General features: G+C 32.2%; 3 protein-coding genes across 5 annotated transcripts; all 3 read right to left on the reverse strand.

Annotated features, from left to right (window-relative positions):
- Positions 1–3,091: 3,091 nt before the first annotated feature.
- On the reverse strand, positions 3,092–9,511 carry LOC108479639 (serine/threonine-protein phosphatase 2A 65 kDa regulatory subunit A beta isoform-like). The gene is made up of 13 exons (XM_017782356.2): positions 9,369–9,511; positions 8,661–9,075; positions 7,435–7,681; positions 6,604–6,716; positions 6,208–6,287; positions 5,823–5,964; positions 5,620–5,700; positions 5,214–5,318; positions 4,928–5,110; positions 4,658–4,750; positions 4,425–4,564; positions 4,272–4,338; positions 3,092–3,376 (listed from the first exon to the last, which is right to left on the reverse strand). Exons 2-13 carry the CDS (start codon positions 9,051–9,053, stop codon positions 3,254–3,256), a joined length of 1,767 nt encoding a protein of 588 aa, XP_017637845.1. The 5' UTR covers positions 9,054–9,075; positions 9,369–9,511; the 3' UTR covers positions 3,092–3,253.
- A 953-nt stretch (positions 9,512–10,464) lies between these two features.
- Positions 10,465–14,452, reverse strand: LOC108476778 (aluminum-activated malate transporter 9). 3 transcript variants are annotated; one of them, XM_053023608.1, is made up of 6 exons: positions 14,006–14,452; positions 13,758–13,937; positions 12,936–13,073; positions 12,556–12,825; positions 12,101–12,459; positions 10,465–11,492 (listed from the first exon to the last, which is right to left on the reverse strand). In XM_053023608.1, the coding sequence occupies exons 1-6, from the start codon at positions 14,037–14,039 to the stop codon at positions 10,788–10,790; spliced, it is 1,686 nt and encodes a 561-aa protein (XP_052879568.1). In that variant the 5' UTR covers positions 14,040–14,452; the 3' UTR covers positions 10,465–10,787. The 3 variants fall into 3 exon arrangements, with proteins under 3 accessions (XP_052879568.1, XP_017634593.1, XP_052879567.1); XM_017779104.2 differs by having other exon boundaries at positions 12,101–12,247; positions 12,323–12,459; positions 13,758–14,451; XM_053023607.1 differs by having other exon boundaries at positions 13,758–14,451.
- Positions 14,453–16,562: 2,110 nt separating this feature from the next.
- LOC108478322 (uncharacterized) lies at positions 16,563–17,243 on the reverse strand. The gene has a single exon (XM_017780771.2). The coding sequence runs from the start codon at positions 17,241–17,243 to the stop codon at positions 16,563–16,565; it is 681 nt and encodes a 226-aa protein (XP_017636260.1).
- Positions 17,244–19,931: the final 2,688 nt, after the last annotated feature.

Here is a 19,931-nt window from a genome sequence, read left to right on the forward strand (position 1 = left end):
CAATTGTTTGATTCAAATCTTAATATAAAAATAATCATTAAAATTCAAAATTTAATTTGAAAAAAGAAATTCTAACCCAAAATAGTTATCCAATTTAAACCCAAATAGTGCATTAAACCTAATACCAATGAATAACATAAACATTGCAAAATGAAAATTGTTTTCGCCACGTGCTATTAGACAATATGGTGAGATCACTTGAGAAATACATGCATATTTGTAGACATGCATGGTAATACATGAAAAATGTAGACCTTACATTCGGTCCCAAACCGATTACTTGAAACATAAGTTCGAGCCACATAGAGTGGTCTATCCTTATAATAAACTAAAAATGATAAATATGAAATAAGACAGGGACCTAGACCACCCTTGATGATAATGCTAGATGCCTCCAATCTACCAGACTAACAGCCATCTTTATATACGTCCTTCCACTCAAAGAAAAATGCAAAGAAGGGAATGGAAGATCCCACCAATTTAAGAATGCAATTCGACAATGAAATAAAACCGTACTTGTTTCCCATGAGAAAACGTCCACTGCTGAGTGTGATTCGGTCTATAGACCCTACTTAAATTAATCCCTTTATTATTAAATAAATTAATTTAATTTCTATACGGTTTAAAAGAATCAAATAAAGTGAAATTAGAATACAGTTAACATTTACTGTTTAAAAAAATATCATTTACTGTTTACAAAGTTAATATTTTTAAAATTTTTATGATTCGTAAATAAAATCTTTTGTTTAAAATTGAACTGTCATTGAAAAAAATAATTTTCAAGACGTTTTATATAGTAAATGTTAATTATTTATAATTTGAAGTTATTTGATTCTTTTTAATAATATCGGATCTAAATTGATCCATTTTATAATAGAGGACTAATTTAATTCAATCTCTATAAAAGAATTAGGAACTTGAATCTATCTTAATATTTACAGATGGAAATAATACTTGAGCTTTGTTTCATCAGTGTCTTCGGTTCGATAACATTTGTTCCACATATAATGAAGCACACTGGCACGGATACATGAGTTATGCTTTAAAGAAGAAACGCGAGTATGAAATTTAATCTCGTGGGGCTCATGTAAACTCGAACAAAACCAAAAATCCGTGAACGGACATTGGCTCTTGTCTTCTAAAATAATGTAATGGAAGAAGCAAAAGGCTCTCTCCAGGCCTAAGTTCAGATTTAAACTAGATGACTCGAGTATGTGAATCTGACAGAACTTTATATTAGTGAAAGGAGCTCAAGCTTACCAACCTTTCTAGAGAAAGCTGCAAAAGGATTAATATCATCCTCATACATCTTGTACTTGGAATCAACATCTGAGGTAAAACCACTTTCAAGATCTTCTGCGTACTGAGAAGTGATCGAATGAAAGAATTTCAACTTCAAGAAGCTAAAGACACTAGATAAAGATCATGAGGTTCCAAAAAGAGGTTACCTTTTTCAATCCTCTAGAAATTACTTTCTCCTGGTTATAGTCCGGGACATAGCGAATCTTTCCATAAAGTTTGACGTTGTCAGTTTTTGTTTTCTCTAGGTCTGCAGTTTGTGCCCTTATCTTCTCCTTTAATTGCCTTATTTCCTGTGAAATGCGGAACATTGCAGAAACCATAATCTTAATGCGTAAAATAAAAATTCCATCAAATGCAAGTATGAGTAGACATGTCAACAGCATACTTCTTCAGTTCCTTGCAAACGCGCCCTAAGTCGATTACGCTGGTTGCATATCACTTTCAGCATTAAGGTCTGGTCTTTATCTGAGGAAACTTGCTTCTGATCTATGTTATGCTCCAGAGTAGGTAATGGACTAACAAATCAGAACAAACTCATTCTGAGAACTGAACTATTTCTCTTGCAAAACATACTTCAATTTGATGTCAATTTTTTCCTGTCTATAAATATTCATTACGGTCCATGATATGAAGGATTTAAATGCAAGTTTAACATTATCAGTCAGAAAAATATTTCTTGCAACAATATACCGTAAATATGTACCACTGCACTTCCTAACATGTTAAACCATGCCACCCTCAATGAGTGCTTAGAACAATGATATAGATTATTTCCTAACCTAACATTATCTGATTAAAATCAGGTTGGCAAGTGTTGCTGATGCTGGTTCTTTACATGTAATTAAGAGATTGACACAAACAGAAATGGTAGAAAGAAGGGCTAAAGGGCTATGTTATAATTGTGACGTGTCTTATTACATGAGACACAAATGTAAAAAGTTATTTTGAATAGAAGTACCAAATGTTGAAAGCAAGCAAGATAATGATGAGATAGATGATTTTGGATAAGTTTTGAAGTTTATTCTGAATTTAAACTTGAGGACAAGCTCAACTCTAAGAAGGGAGTAATGATATAAACACTTTTATTACAATAGGAATTTTTAATTTTATTTATTTATCATATCAAGTTTTACTAAGATTTTAATTTTACTTATTTTCTCTACAATATATGTACAATATATGTATGCGTATAAAATTATAAATTTAAAATGTAAATGTGTTTAAAATAATATTTAATAAACAAAAAATTAGTTATAAATTTAAAATTTTACTATTTCGATTAGCACGAATTCAAATAACAATCATATACATATTTTTCTTGAATTTTATTAAAATAAAAAAACTAAAATAGTTTACAAAAATATAATTTATTTTAATTACAAAAATGTTTCCGTAATTTCCTAATTACAAATATCGTCCTTGCATTTTAATTAAAAATTTCAAAAATAATGACATTTTGATCTTCCTATTTTTTCTTACTTTTAAGCAAAAAATTTATTCATCTACAATTGAAACCATGCAAATATTTCCAAGCATGCTCTCATCTAAAATATTATTAATTAATCTAAATTATTATTGTTAATTATTTGCACTAAAATATTGAACAGAACGCTTCAAAGTTTTTCTAAATAAAAAAATTCAGTCAAAATAACTTAAAATTAGATATCAGATGTTCCAAAAAATAACTAAGGTTAACAATTTGAATTAACTAACATTATAAGAATAATAAGAGACTAGAACCATAAATTAGACCTAAAATTGTTAGACAAAAAGAAACTCAACAACTCAATTTTAGACAAATTACATATTTATATAGCAAAGGAGTGTTTCAATCTGGAAAAAAGATATACAATTAAAATAAGGAAAAAAAAAAACAAAAGCTTTAAGGTAAAATAAATTCAAAAAGGAAAAAGGAAAGGATGTAGAAGTGTGATAGAAGTAATGTACGGTTCTAGCTAGACATCATCATTTGTTGATCACTTGATTGTAGAGCTTGGGTGGCGAAATACCTGACATCAACATCTGGATCCTCACTTAATTCAACTAGGCATGGCCGAATTGTCTTCTCCACCACCTGTTCGTATTTATTACTCATCCATAATTCAAACAATACCACCAAATATATATATAACTAAACCAAATATTATCACTCTTAAAATGCTTTTATTAAATTTATTAGTGTAATATTTTCAAATAAAAAATCATAAAGAAAAATTTTAACCGTGTTAACTATCCAACATACATTTTTAATTTAAAAAAAAACTAAAATTTTCAAAATAAAAAATAAAAAATAAAAGTACCACGTAAGTTATTGTACTAAAATCAAATTGTGTTGTCCCTACTCAAAAATAACAAATTAATCACTATACTTTCTATTAAAGAGCAAATTAATTTTTTTGTTAAAAATTTATCCATTTATGTGGTTAAAATTGACATAATTAACAAAATAATCAAAAAGTGACATGTTGCATGCCACATGTACCTCATGCTAATATACATGAACAATTTCCAACTATAGAAATGGATGACAATTTTAACAGAACTAATTTGCTCTTTAATCTAAGATATAGTGACTATTTTACTCATTTTTTATTAAAGAACAAAATGTAATCTAAATTTTAATATAAGAGCCTCCATAGTACTTTTATCAAAAAATTTAACAGTTTAAATAATTAAACTTGCATTTCTAAATACAAAAAAATAAAATGACTAGATCCCTCGAAATAAAAGTAAAAAAGCGATAAATAAAAAGATACAAGAACTTGAAACATACTTTAGCCTAGAGTCTAAGCAAAAGCCAAAAAGACACCTAATGAAACAAAATAGGCATTGCATATGAAAATTTTGCATGCTAGTAGCAAACTCAACCCCTTTTTTCTATATCAATATCCGACGCATTTTCGAACAAGAGGGTAGAATATACTCCGAATATATGATTTTCCCTTTAAAACGAAAATAAATTTACTTACAGATTGATCAACAATAGGGATAAGTGACTGCAACACCTTGGCGACATTAAATTTGATGTTCGGAACCCTGTGATCATGCAATTTTTGGTCACATAATTGAAGTCAAAGAATTCAAACAAATAGTTTCACATCGAAAACTGGTGTCAGCATTACCTATCTTTAGAAGCATTAATAACCACGGGCAGAAGTTTTGAACAAGTAATATCCTTTCCCATAACAGGGGCAAGTAGAGAAACCGCATGTAGAATGGTCATCCGATATAGATAATGCGGGTTGTTTATCATGTCCAAAACCTGTTCAATAGATTTTCCGGAAAAGAAATCTTATTCAGACCAGGCATCATCTTCGGGTATCTTCTTATAGATTTATAGGAGAACGAGACTAACCTGTGGAACTATGTGCTGCATTGCCCAATCAGGTCCAAATTCTTCCGTGAGGCGCTTCACGTTATTAGCAGCAGCATCACGTATAGAATAAACCTAAAATTGCAACGATGAAGTTAGACAATTGAGGATTCTCGAATAGGCAGGGAGAAGTTCCAGATTGACATCGACGTAAATATTTCATAATGAGACACTTCAACAGGAATAGAATCATAAAGAACCGAGCACATGAACTCTATTTTTTCTTTTGCTCCATATCAAAGTTCTGTGCACCTTATCTTTTAACCATTGCATGCAGAGTGCACCAAGTTTGTCATCGAAGAAGCCAACACCCAATTGGCTTGCCAATAAAGGTATGTATTCTATTATTGCAAGCCGAACCCTCCAGTGTCTATCCTCTGCGAGCTCCACAATTGCAGGCAATAGGGACTGGGACAGCAAATCAATTCCAATTACCTGAAATGATAGGGCATGTAAAACGCTGTGGTGTTCAGAAATTGAGGCATATTAGAATTAGAAAACAAAACGGCTTCTTAATAAATCTTAAATTACGTCCTACCTGGTTGACTTGATCAAGCTTGCTAATGATATTCAGTCGGACATCTGGAAATTCATCTTTTAGAAGAGAAAGAAATATAGGAAGCAATTGTTCTATGGTCGCATCCTACAACCATCAAACAAGATAACATTATCGTGTGTGAAGAAAGAATGCTATTTCAATTATAATGCAACAGAACAATGCAATCTAGAACAAATATGAGATGCAACAATAATAAATCAGTGAGACATCTAATTTGTCCACTCATCACAAAATACACCTACATACTTGCGGTTAACATGAGGATAGGCGACCAGAAAATGTCATAAAAGGAGGATGAGCATCTATTCAACAACCAATACTACACAAAAAGAATGAATTTCATAGAGGTGGACCGTATGAGAACAAAAAGAGACAGTGTCTTTACCTTCCCCAAAATGGGTGCCATTCCCATTATAACTGAAGCCAAAGCAGAACGGACATGTTGGGACGAATCTGTTGATAATTCCTAAAGCAGGCAACAAGAACTAATTTAGAAGGACATAGCAAGGGTGGAAAGACTAGATTACCACAAGAAATGAAGTGAAAAATTGGATGGAGTAGTCAAAAGTATTCCATAAGCATTTTTACCTTGACACAAGGAAGAATGTTCTGAATTGCTAATTCTGAATTCAGAATTCGGCAAAATTTAGTTACTTTCCCAGCAGCAGCTATCCGGACTTCAGCTTCATTATCACGAAGTAGGCGAACATATGCAGGTACTAGGTCCGACCTAAACAAGTAAACTTTATCATTCAATGATAGTTGATAAGCATGTCCAAAAATAAAAGTTCATTAAAAGTAATTTAAATAATTTTTGAATGGCTGAAGCCAATTGTAGAGAGGAAACAAGGAAGTTCATCAATATTGACCAAGGGAATAGGAAGAAGGTAAAACAACAGAAAATAGGTAGAACAAAAGATGCCAGGACAGCAGAAAATAATACGGTTTATGCCTCATTAATTATAGAAGTTACCTAGTAGGCTCAGGACCAACAGCTTCACACAGCTCATACAACTGATTTGCGACCATGTAACGGACACGCCAAGACTTGTCCTAGAAGCAATAGTAATACCAATAAAATATAACTCAAAACTATATATTACAATATTTAAGAATGGGAAAAGCGAGAAGCAGAAAGGGAAAAAATAAAAATAATTAAAAGAACAATAATGTCCATCACATTTTACATCAAGAAGCAAGAAAAAAAAGCCTTATAAATTAACTAGAAACCATACAAAATATTGCATCAAATAGAAATACAATTTATATTCTCTGAATGAAGAACAAATCTTAAGCTTAGAGGTTAATGAATTTCTAGTGAAGTGAATCAAACATGTTTGTAACATAATATTCATAACACATGGTCCACCTGTGAGAAATTAACTATGACAGGGAGAATGTGAGCGACACAATCTTGGGGTTCCAACAACTTTCCAAGAGCTGCACAGCCCTCAACAGCTAACAATCGGACAGAATCTTGATCTGCAGAGACAAAAAACAAGCTGTTCAAACTCTGCTACAAATTACGAAGTTGAAAACAATAATAGAAAACTAAATACGCAGAATAAAAGGCACGAGTATGAAAAAATGCTCATAGATAAAGGAATCATTATTCTTTTGTTTATAAAATAAGGTTAGAATCCCATAAAGTACATTATCATCCTTAGTTATGGTTCACACATGAAACACTAGATAAATTTCACTAATTCTTTGATATAATTGTTTGAAAAGATTGAAAGGAAAAAGATTGTAGGTAGCTTGCTGGTAGAACAGCTCAAATATCCTTTGATTTAGTTTTATGGGTGACCATCAATTACTCTTGCTCATAAACAATAATTCTCGAATTTGTTAGGGGAAAAAAATAATAAGGGAAGAAGTTGAAAATTTCCGAAATGCAGTCTTCAAATTTTTCAATATGAAAATGAAAGGCTAGAAGTAGAAAGGAGCAGCTTGCTACCCCTTTCCCAATTCACCTTCCTTCAAGTTTGAACCTAAATCCGTCCTCCGTAAAAGAAAGAAAAGCACCATAAGGCTACTAAACACTCCCCTCATGATTTTTTACCAGGATTGTTTAGCTCAAATCACTTATCCTGCACTTCTATCTGTTTAAAATATTTCAAAGCATATATTCAACAATGAATTATCAGCAAAACAAGCAATCATAATGAAGCAAAAAAGATAAATTAGGTAATCTACATACCATCCTGCGTCAAATCATCAAACATAGACATAATGTCCACCTTCAAATGAGGTGCTTCTACAGTAGCAGCAAATTTTCCAAGATTTGTCGCAGCAGATCTCCTAACCATGGGCATGTCATCTTGGCAAAGTTGACCGTATAATGTTCTTAATTCAGTTTTCAGTGCCTCTGGGGCACTTGGGTATGCAATATGAAACAATCCACAAGAGGAAACTCGAGCTGTAAACCACTCACCAGCAGCCAATCTCTGCATGTTGAAGACAACCACATTCAACACATTCATTTCATTTTTAGTGAGGTAAGACCATATCAAGTATTATTAAGGAGATTACAGTCAATAACAAATTTGAGTAAATATCAAGGATAACACCATTAACTGGTGACTAGGCTCAGAAATTATCACATTATATATGGTACAATTATCCAAATGAAAACAAGGCAGGGCAGCAGAACAATAAAATCAGCAGTTAACATACAGTTTTCGAGCATTACAAGATGGAAACACTATATCATGCATCCATCTTAAGGCATTCAACTTGCATTTTATATGGTACAATTATTCAAAAGAAATCAAGGCAGAGCAGTGAAACAATAAAATCAGCAGTTCAATGACAGAAATATTACTAATTTTTGAAACACAAAACACAAATGCAATTATACTTTCATCCACTCTGGTTTATATACAGTTTTCAAGCATTACAAGATGGAAACGCTATATCATGCATCCATACTAAGGCATTCAACTTACATCTTATATGGTACAATTATCTAAATGAAAACAAGGGAGAGCAGCAGAACATGAAAATTAGCAGTTAATGACAGAAATATTGCTAATTTTGATACACAAAACACAAGATGCAATAATACTTCAATCCACTCTGGTTTATACAGTTTTCAAGCATTACAAGATGGAAACACTATATCATGCATCCATATTAAGGCATTCAACTTACATTATATATGGTAAAATCATCCAAATGAAAACAAGGCAGAGCAGTAGAACATGCAAATCAGCAGTTAATGACAGAAATATTACTAATTTTAAAACACAAGATGCAATTATACTTTCATCCATTCTGGTTTATACACAGTTTTCAAGCATTACAAGATAGAAACACCATACCATGCATCCTTATTAAGGCACTCAACTTTCTAATTTCTATCTCAACAAACATGCAAAACCATATAAATTATATAAACACAAAAAAAATAATAATAATAATAACCTTCAACAGTGGAATAAAGAACTCAACCAAGTCCTGCTCTCTCATTTGAGCACCAATTCTACACAACGACTCAACAGCCTTATCCCTCACACAAGTTTCCTCAACAATGCAAAGAGTCTCCAACGGAGGCAACAAAACATTAGCATGTTCCACACCTCCAACATAAGGAATAAAAACTCCCAATTCTTCAGCCATGGCAAGGAGAACTTCATCATCGTCATCATTGTTCTCACTAAGAAAAGGAATCAATTCTTTTCGAGTCCTTTCTTCACCAAGGGCACGTGCAATCGTAGAAAGCTTACGGATCGAGTTCAAACGAAGCTGTATATCTTCGTTCTTTAGCTCATCGATCAACACCGCAATGGGATACAAAGGCTCGTCGATCATTGCCATGTTAACTCGCGAGATCTAACACCTGTAAATACACACCAATAAACTCAAAATAATCATTTAATTTTACACATCAAAATTTTGAAAAAAAATATAGAAATTAGAGTTAAATCCAAACAACTAGTTACAGAGATCCTAATAAATGCTGAGACAAAAAGTGATCCAATTTATAAACAAATCGAAAAATAAATGGAAAAAAAAAAGAATCTCTGTAACTTATATCGACTAAAGCTGCAGAGAACCAAAGAGGAGATCTATAAATTCAGAGAAAACAAATGTTCTTAAACGGTGAAACAGAGGAAAAGAAAAATGGAGTACCTCTTGAGGGTTCGAGTCAATTGCCGGTTTAATCTAAAGCTAGATTTTATATATAAGCGGACACATAGAAAGAAAGAGAGGGATCGATCCGTAAAAGATTTAGAGATTTGTGAAAGGTCAAAATATGGTCTAAGTACCTATAACTTTTTGTAAATTTAGAATTTAATCTACACTTTTTATATTTTAAAATTTAACTTCAATTGTCAATGTTACCTTAATTTTTTTCAATTTTACTGATATGACATTTTAAAATTTAAAAATACTCATTTATTAGTTATGTAATAAAAATTGTTATAATAAACTTAAATTTGATAGAAAAATTTTAATGTATGGACAAATGAACTTGCAATTTTTAATTTGAAAGGTTAATTTCTTGAAAAAAATGTAATTTCTACTTATGTAATTATCTATGCATAAGATAGCTTTTTTTTTACTGTAACACTATGGTTAGTGAGAAACAGTGTTGCTTTTCATATGCCTTAGAATAATTCCAACATTCTAAAAGGGGTGGTTGGGAAAGACAGCGGGTTTTATTCACTTGCGCACACTGACCATATCATCCGAAGGGCACATACAGTTGGAGTGAGATGGCAAGCACCGAGAGATGGTTGAGCGAAACTCGGTTGATCGACTTCGGAAACTCAGTATTGGCGGGCTTGGGCGCAATCAATAGAGACTCCAATGGATATGAATTAAGCAAGCTTACCTTCAGGTGATATTAGCTCAGTTTGATCAGATTTTCTGAACCATTCATAATATTTCGATTCGATTCAGTTCAATTTTCGATTGTTTTATATTAAATTTTTTTTTTTTATTTGAAGACTTATTTTGACAAAAATAATTATACATGCTGTTTCAAATAGAAAATCTTTTTCTTATATTATAAAAATTAAAATTAATTATAAATTAAATAAAAAATAGATTCGGTTTGAGTTCACAGTTGTTAAAGTTTCCGTTCCACAAACTGTTCAAACCGATTTTTCTTTGCTCAATCTCCTTAGGCATGTTTTTTTGTATTCATCCTTTTCATTACTACGCTTGGTGCATCTTAGCACCAAACAACAAAAGCCAGCCTGATTAAAAGTTCAATAGGGCATACAATAAGGAAACTTCTCAATATACATAAATGAATCACAATAAAACCACATAATGACCAACGAAAAAAATTGCATTCTTTACGAGTAAACTACATATGCTAGCGCCTTTTTTGCGTCCCAAGGCAGTACAAAGGGTTCTAGTGGCTAGGGTGTGCTTGTGCCCTTGACAACACTGGCATATAGTCTCTGTACATTGTTTGATTCATTTAAGTAAAAAAGTTCTGCTTCAAAAGTTTTTTTTCACTTTCCGTTTGAATGTTTTTGCCGACTAATCAAAATCCTAAACTTGTTGAGGCCCGTGTCTTAAGCTGTAAGACCTGATTTAGGCTTCAGGCCGATACCATTTCCATCTAAACAATCTTGACCAAAAGCCAATGGGCTCTCTTGCTGCTGCTGGTAGCTCTTCGGGTTCCTTAAAGTTTGCTTTCTCACTCAACTCTTCAAACGAGTCAACAACATTTTCAAGCCTGGCGACGAATTCTATCAAAAGTGAAGTGAATGTTGCCAGTGACAACGCACTTGCATTCTCGTATGTTTTAGACTCTTCCAAGGGTGGTGATGTATCAGTAGCAAAAGAACGGGGTGCAGGCCACGATATCTGCTTCTTCAGTAAGTCGTTAGAGGGAACAACGGGAGAGACTGAAAGGCTGACACCTACATTAGTCTGCTGGCCGTCCCAACTATTTGGTATAGGAACCGATTTGAGATCAAGTACTGCTTCACTGAGGGACTTATAAGCCAGGACTTTGTGTTCTTCGTTATCCAAGTTTCGTGAATCTTGAGGCTCTACTGGACTATGTGGTCTATTTCCGATTTCCCAACTCTCGGCATTGACAAGAAGGTAGGATTTCCGGTCAACTTTGTTTTGCAACTCCTCAGCAGCTCCAAGTACATCGAATAGCATGTCACGAGAACCTAATTTCTCCATCTTTTTAACTTTGTTGCCAAGCTCACGCAATAATCTAGCACCTGTAGCACCTACCCTCTGAAGTTCATGATAAAAGACTTGTCTCCGTTCAGGTGGAGCCTATACAAAAGTTACTAAGATTTGAGATACATGAAATCGAGGACAATAGCAACAACATCTATTCAGAGGGAAAAAGAAAAGTGGCACTAGAGCACATTTCAATGAGGGGTAAGTAAAAGTACTATAGAGGCCCTTGTACAAAAAGCAAGATTGTCTTTTTCCCCCTTTACTCAAAAAATAAGCAAATCAGCCTTTGTATGTTAGGTTAAAGAGCAAATTGGTCTTTTTTGTTAAAAATTTCATCCATTTCTACTATTAAAAATTGGTGTGACTGATGGACCAGTTTCAACAGTAGAAATGGATAGAATTTTTAACAGAAGGATCAGTTTGCTCTTTGATCTAACATATAGGGACTAAATTTGCCAATTTTTTGAGTAGAGAGGGCAAAATGCAATCCAACTCCTAGTATAAAGGGTTTCATGATACTTTTATCATGAGGGGTAGCATTAGAACGAATATTCCAATGGGTTTGTTGTTCCACTAACGATCACTTGGGGATCCTACTGTCAATACAGCTATGGAACAAACAAAGCAAGAAGAAAGGAAGGTACTTGTAATCATATTGGCAATCAATTGCATAAATTTGAGACATGAAAGAATATATATACCTGTATTTCTGAAAGTATACAACCATGTAATGCCATGACCATGAATGCACAATGCCTCAATGCTCCACTTAGTCTGGCATAATTCTTCCAAGGATAACCAAGTGACTTGTAAGGGCCATGGGGAGGCTCCCATATGGCAAAACCCAACTTCACAACGGGAAAAAAAAAAATCAGAGAATGGGAAGAAAAGTGAAAGACGATACATAAATGCAACAAATTTACCAGAGCTTCCTCTTGACTTATAGATTCTACAGCTGATCTATAGCCATTATAAACTGGATCATCAGAAGCTTGATAAGTTAGGATTCTGGAAGGGACCCTTTCATATTCAACACAATTAAGGTACCCTTTAACACATCCTGATCAAACATGGAAGGAAACAAGCATGAAGTTGCCATTAATTTCAAATTCAGATGAGATATATGAATTAGAAAACATTAGGTGCATGCTATAACCTTCTAAGGAATTTGCCACACTCATAAAATTTTTGGCCACCAAATTGTGTAGATCCTCACCAGCCCAGATTGGATAAATGCATACATTAACAGCTAAAGAAACACCAGCACCAAGTGCAATCAGAAAAAATCGTGTCACAGCTGTATGAATGAAATCTCCTGTTCTATACCCAGATACTATTACGAAACAATACGTCAAAACAAACACTCGGAATCCATACTCATAAGGCTTCATTGTTGGGTATAGTTTTGCATAAGTTGAAAGAAATCCTGGCGATAGATGGAATAATATCAGAGAAAACATAGTTGCAAATTTTAAAAGGGACCACTAGGTAATAATATGACACATAAGATGAAAAAACAAGACCACAAAACCATACCTGTGATAAAGATGCTTATAACAACAACAATTTCTTCCCATTGTCCAGCCAACTCCGACAATTCTGCCACAGCAAGAGCAAGCCCTCCAGCCGATAATGTCCCCAGCCCACGGTTAAACCCTTTGCTAAGAGTTGCTCCTGTAAAAAAAAGGCGACCATTAAATTTGTAAATAAAACAAAACATATGGTTCTTTATGCTAGTTAGAAAAAATGCAAACAGGAAAGAAATAATGAATTAAAAAAGTTATGGATATAATCAAATAAAGCTTGCCTGCTCATACTGTATTTCATGATTACTGGTTTGACATACATATATTTAGTATAGAACCAAATGGTGAATTGGCTTTTTATGTACTTCAATCAGTAAAATATTATCACATGCATTGCCCACAGTGAGCATAAAAGCGAGTATGATGAACAAAGCCCAGGGGAATAAACAAAAACAGAACCAATACCAAAACAAAATACACTCTCTCATGTACCAATATCAAAACAAAATGACCTCTCCCATGGATAAAAACAAATTGCCCTCGTTAATACAAGGCGGCAACATTAAGCCTCTTTCTGTTAGTTGGTTCTTGCTTTTAGAAACGAAAGAAAAATGTACATTTGCATGCAAAAGGCCAAAAGTAAGTATAACTTTGAAGAATTAAAAACTACAGGCAAATCTATGCAACAAAAACAAGAGTATACGATTGCAGAAGAACAATTGAAAAAATAATTACTAGTACGAAATTAATTTATAATTATGATTTATGACCCACGGAAGAAAATTATTACAAAATACCCAATTTACTAAAAAAAGAAACAAAACAAAATTACCTATACTGAATTCAAAGACTACGACAACAGTAAGAATAGCCCAAACCGAGTATTGACTTAGTTCCTTGATGGGTTCTTCTTTCAAGAAAATAAGTAAAGAAATAAGTGCTAAGGCAAGACCCATCTTGGCAGAGAAAACAATCTTTCTGGGATCCGATATGCCCATCTGCCATGCCTGGCCTGCAACAGATTGGACTTCCTTTAAGAACCCAGTTACTTTTTCACTTATGAATCTATAAGAATACCACCTGCATCGTTGTTGTTGCAGTTCTTCTTCTTCATTGGTGAGTCCCAACACTGAATACCCCTTTGTTTTCTCCCTTCTCTCTAGAAGAGAATGCCTAAAGGAACCTAATTTGGCAGCCATTGAGAACCAGAAACTTTCTTTTTCTTGCACAGATAGTTGAGAGAAGGTATGAAATGAATCACTGTGGGATTCCCTTGAAAAATCTGTATTAATTAGTAATTACTATTTTTTTCTTTGAAGGAATTCAATTGCACTGGACGAGAAGAAGAGGCAGAAGAAACGACGGCGTTTGTTTAGTTGGTGGGTGACGTACGAATGAAAGTACCAAACACTGGGGACCCGCGCAGGCGGCCCAGACCGTATCCCTTCAAGTTTAATTTCAACCGTTCATCGTTGGAGCCGAATTTAGAGACCTTGTAATTTGTATACCATTGAGCAAAATACTGAAAATGCCTTATATACGTAAGCTAAGCTTTAGGTCAAATTTGTACAAAAAAGTCTTGTGCAGATTTTCTTGGATAATAGAAAACATCGAACAAAATGTGTTTTGTTTAAATTTTTAAAATAATTTTAAAAAGTAAAAATATGTAAAAAAATAAAAAAATTATTGCTTTGTTTTCTAAAAGTAAAATGATAAAATAATTATTTTTAACAATGAATTTACCTTTGTAAAAATTATTTTTCAATATTTTTTAATATTAAATTTGGCCTCACATTCGAATGCATATAAATGAAAAATATATATTCCATTTTTGTTATAGAAAAAATAGCATGTTTTCATTATTAAATGAAAAAGCACAGAAAACTCAAATGCTCCAAACATAATTTCCTTTTAACGAATTTCTAATTGAGGTAGAAGAAAGCTCGTAAAAATTATTTCATTAAATTTACGTGCAATGCGTATCATAAAATATTTTTCCTAAAATAATAATGCATACTAATTTATATGGAAAGCAAAATAAATAAATAAATACTATTTGATCCAAATTTAAATTCACCTAAAATAATCATCACTTAACGAAGGATTAACTAATGTTCAACATCATATTTATAATTATTTTTCTGAACTCTTTTACCTCATCTGTGTGAACGATTTGAGAAACTGAAGTAAGGGCGATAGATCTAATGTCGTGAGCTCCCATGATCTAGCTATATAACTTTGACTTTTCACTTTGAGAGCTTGATTTATTTTCATAGAGTATTGATTCTTATCGTTAATGTTCATTTCATAATGACGATTTGAATGGTTAAAATCACAATGTTGCCGATTTGAGATCCAAGGAACATTCTTTTTAGTGTGTATCAATAAGGTTGAAAGAGTAACTCAATGAAGAAATTGGGTAACTACAAGAGAAAAACAAATAACAGAAAAAGAACGATTTTTAAGATTTAATAATTGGCATTTTTAGGATTTAATCATTAGCATAATGATTTATTTGTTCTTCAAACTTTACAAAAAATCATTTTAATTTTTTATTTAATTTTTCATCTTTTTAGTTTTAAATTGATGTTTTACCCATAATGAATAGAAAAATTAATGTTTTTAACTTTCTCGATGTTGTATACACGTAAATGACGCTCAAACATTTATTACTTAACAATTTACATGTATGTCACATTAATAAAGTTAATAACCATTAAATTTTATTTATTTTGGAGTGGTTTAAAAATATAAATTTGAAGACTAAAAAAGTAAAAAAATTAAATGGAGGTTAAATAATTTTTTAAAATTTAAAGGCAAAAAAGAAAATCATTATGCCTTAATCATTTATACTTTTTTCAATATTAATACTTTTGCCTGAATCTAATGAAATCCATGGGCTGGTAGCAAGCGCAAGGTGACGTGTATCTCTAATATCAAAACCATTTTACAAAAACGATAAACTATATTTCAAGTCCCTGTATAATTTATATATTTAAAATTTATTGTATCTACTAGTCTATCTATTTTAAAATTTACCAACTAAGTACCTGCATTTTTATCCACTTTAATATTTAAATTTAAAAATGTAAACTGTTTGAAGACGTGTCTTTCTGAAATTATATCATAATGTCAAAATTTTAAATCCTTACCTAACAAAAATAAATTTAATTATAAAGTTGGTACGAAAAAGTAAAGCAATAAAAATAAATTTAACTGTCTAATTGGGGCTAGAAATTATAATCACATTGCTTTTATTTAAATTAAATATTAATTTACGAGTTAGTTACTCAATTCACAATGAAGAGGTTTTTTTTAATATATTAAAAGTAAAGAAATAAAATTTTAAATTTTAAACTTCTATCATGTAAATTTCAGACGAAACTTTTAATCTTTACTCTAAATAATTCTTATTATAAAATTTTCCTAACTTATTAAGTAGTTATTTTTAAAGTTTAAATTTTTAACGAGAACGAAGCTTTATTTCATAATTTTATTTTTTTCTCCTCATTTAATAATTACCCAAAATCTAAAAAAAAAAACCTAATCTATCATCAAAAAGTGACCCTAAATGTCCATATCGATATTCGACCACAACGAAACGGCACCGTTATCGCTTGAATTTTTTTTTCTTTATCTACAAAGCAGAGAGCGATTCAGGCCGCCACGTCAACTCCGAAATATCCGCCGATGTATCAAATAAACCTCCAAACGCCACAAAATCACCGCTTTTACTATGGCTATTATTATTATCGCTATTGATAACCGAGTCACCGCCGACTCCAAACTCGAACGATTCGTAACTCGGAATCGGAAATTCATACCCCAGCATATCCGCTAATCCAACTAATCCTGTCCCTCCACCTTCCTCCACATCAACGGTCGCAAGTTTCTCCTCAAAATCCGGCTGTAAATCCAACTGGTATCCAGAAGCTTCTAAACCAAACCCTAGCTCCCGCCGGGACTCGCCGGAATCTAATTCCTGTACCGGATCCTGAGCGGGGACCGAGATCTCTTCTTCGAAGCTTTTGATAACCAAGTCGAGACCCTGAATCTCCGGATCAAGTCCAATAACCGGATCCGAATCGTCCAAGATATCAAGCAAATCCTCCTGGATACGCTTCACATCCGGCGACTGAATTCCCTCGTCGTCAGGATCAGGTTCCGCATAAGTAACCTCAGGAGAGTTCGAGCCCGTATTCTCCGAGTCAACTCGAGCGAGCTTTGAATTACGGACCGACTCCAAATTACCCCCCGATTCAAACTCCTCAAACTCTACTCGAGCTCTCTTGTTTCCTTTATTATCCTCCATCGCCATTGAAGAACTTTTACACTTTAATCTACTATGTTAAGATACTGATTGGATAGTGTGAGAAACAATAAAGAAAATGCGGGAAAATTATTTGAGTGGCAAAAAGGGGAGAACTGGGAACGGGTTTATATAGTAGTTGCAAACATGAGGCGGATTTTGAATTTACCTTTTTTTTAACAATTTTTTTCAAAAAAAGAAAATAGAAAAAAATAATTAAACATAAAAAAACAGATATTTTAATTTAAAAATTGAGGATAAAATAGAGGCGCGTGTAGTGCGCAGCCGAAAAAGGTAAGGTTTTTACCTTTGACGAGTCATTCACGGGATTCGCTGTCTTTCTTTTTATTCATCTGTCCTCTCAGTACTGGTTTTTCAATTTTTTTTCAAATTAACTAAATTTAAATCCAAGACTATTCACGTTTGAAGTCCGTTGCGTGGACCCACCGAATTAGGAGGTAGGATGGGAGAACGGGAATCCAGTGGTTGGCTTCGCTTCTTTTGTTCTTGCTGTTTTTCTTTTGGATAAACCGATATTTAATCTATAAATTTGTTTTATTTTATTTTTAAAATTTTAAAATATAATTTATAATTTCACGTCATCATTATATTTTTTAATGAGAAAATAATAATTTTTTAACATTTTAAATATTTATTAATTAAGTTAGACGGACTCTTGATTAAAAATAGAATCCTAATTCATAAAAAAACTTATTCAATTGTTATAAAAGATCATTTAAAATTAACTATAATATATAAATATTGGCATACATTATTTTTTCTATTTTTATCATTTATATTGAATTCAGTAACTCAAATTAAAAAATATAAATTACCCATCGAACTATGAATATCTCTAATTTAATAGGTCCATGCTGCTCGTATTCATGCAAGGTGCCACGTCATTAATATCGGAAGCCACGTGTTTATTGCCGCTATTATAGTAGCACATGGAACCGGGACATCACCGACTATCTATCACGTGTGTACTAGCTCTTCAGGTACACCAAGTTTAAGGTGGTAGATTAAGACACGTCATACGTGCAGCAGGTAGTACACCAGTTGAACAAGATGAGGTCACGTGACAAGGGACGGGGGTAATGTTTTCAGTTTTTTATTTGTTGTCATCAAACTGAGTTGGAAGGAATAGAAATAGAGTTATGTTTAAATGTCAGTCATGTCCGGTTTTTGTGGTGTCGTGGCATTCACGTTGTGGGGAAGGTAAGTTTATCGATAACTACTTTAATTTCTTTAAGTGATTAATGTCTATTTTGGCAGTATATACTATATAAAAGTAGTTAAATTATTAATAAATTTATATTTTCATTATTTAATTTTAAAATTTTATAAAATAATTATTAATCTATTTAAAAGTTTTATTTATTTAATAGGCTTTTTTTCTTTTTAGAAAAAGATATCCAAATAATTATTTATAAAATTCAAATAGAATAATATATTTTAAATTTAAATTGATCTAATAGTTGGTATCGGAGATTAAAGAAAAAAAATGTTAAGGTTTTGGTTTAAAGATTCATAATATATAAAGTTATTTTATAAAAAATTAAATTATAAAAATAAATAAATGAAAACTTTTAATTAGTATAGACAATATGAATAAAAAATCATATAACGTCGATTTTAATAACTGAATCATTTTAAAGTTAATATGATATCTTACTAATTTTCATGTATTGTGGTTTTGAATAATCAAACTTTTATCTCTTTCAATAATAATAATATATATTTTTATAATTTATAAACTACTTATAATCCTTAATTTTTAAAAATTAAAGATATTATTAGCTTTTATGAATATCACATAATCTAATTGTCTACAATTGGTATATTTTGTTAGTTGTACTTCAAATCATGTGGCACTGCGCCTGCGATTCTAAAATCAGCTGTCCCTCTCACAAGTCACAACCTTACCTATCTCCTAGACCACGTGCCACCTTCTTCACCACACGATCTTCTTTTCTTTTTAACAAGAATTGCAATGATTTCCTTTTCCCCTTAATTTTAATTTGATTAGTATTAGTATTATTGTTAATATAAAATGACGTGTGTAAAATTCAAATTTTGCCCGGGCCCAATAAGTAGAGCCCAAAACACCAACTATCCAATTAGCACACTACTAAACCGACCACTAATTCCATCACCCCACTAACTCCATCACCCTACTTGCCACTAATTTCATCACCCCACTAAATCACCCCACTAACCCTATTACACCACTTGCCTAGGAAAAGAGAAAGGGGCAATCAGTTGTAAAATTTAGCTATAAAAGCCATTCAAAACTATTGTAAAGGAGGAGGTTTTTTTTGGACAAAAGGAGAGGAGATGTTGAATACGAACACAAAAAAAAAACGATTCAATAACGGTGTTTATTTCGATGGATTTGCCCATCGTTTTAATTTGCTCCTCATTTAAATACTGTCTTTTGTGAGTTGGAATATTTGTATTTTAAATCCCTATTTATTTGGGCACATTCCATTCTAGTCCTTGTCTACGCTTTAGAAATTCTATTTGTTTACAAATTATCCCCTTAATTTTGTTTTTATTTCCATTGAGTTCTTTTAAAATTCATGTTTTTATATTCTTTATAATTCATTCATTCTTCCCCGCTTTCATATTATCTTTAACATTTTGTTAATTGGTTCCACCTTATTTTAATTTTTTCTTGTTGTATTTTCTTTT

Source organism: Gossypium arboreum, chromosome 12, assembly GCF_025698485.1.
Source record: "Gossypium arboreum isolate Shixiya-1 chromosome 12, ASM2569848v2, whole genome shotgun sequence".
Lineage (NCBI taxonomy): Eukaryota > Viridiplantae > Streptophyta > Magnoliopsida > Malvales > Malvaceae > Gossypium > Gossypium arboreum.

Bases quoted from the DNA above. Each gene is read 5' to 3' on its own strand.
- LOC108479639 (XM_017782356.2), bottom strand. From the start codon at position 9,053: ATGGCAATGATCGACGAGCCTTTGTATCCCATTGCGGTGTTGATCGAT. The intron at 6,717-7,434 runs GTATGTAGATTA...TTGTCTCTGCAG, and splicing joins TGATGATTTGACGCAGGATG to ATCAAGATTCTGTCCGATTG. The intron at 5,111-5,213 runs GTAGGACGTAAT...CTATCATTTCAG, and splicing joins AGCTTGATCAAGTCAACCAG to GTAATTGGAATTGATTTGCT.
- LOC108476778 (XM_053023607.1), bottom strand. From the start codon at position 14,124: ATGGCTGCCAAATTAGGTTCCTTTAGGCATTCTCTTCTAGAGAGAAGG. The intron at 12,826-12,935 runs GTATGGTTTTGT...ATCTATCGCCAG, and splicing joins TATAAGCATCTTTATCACAG to GATTTCTTTCAACTTATGCA. The intron at 11,493-12,100 runs GTATATATATTC...ACTTTTGTATAG, and splicing joins GTATACTTTCAGAAATACAG to GCTCCACCTGAACGGAGACA.
- LOC108478322 (XM_017780771.2), bottom strand. From the start codon at position 17,243: ATGGCGATGGAGGATAATAAAGGAAACAAGAGAGCTCGAGTAGAGTTT.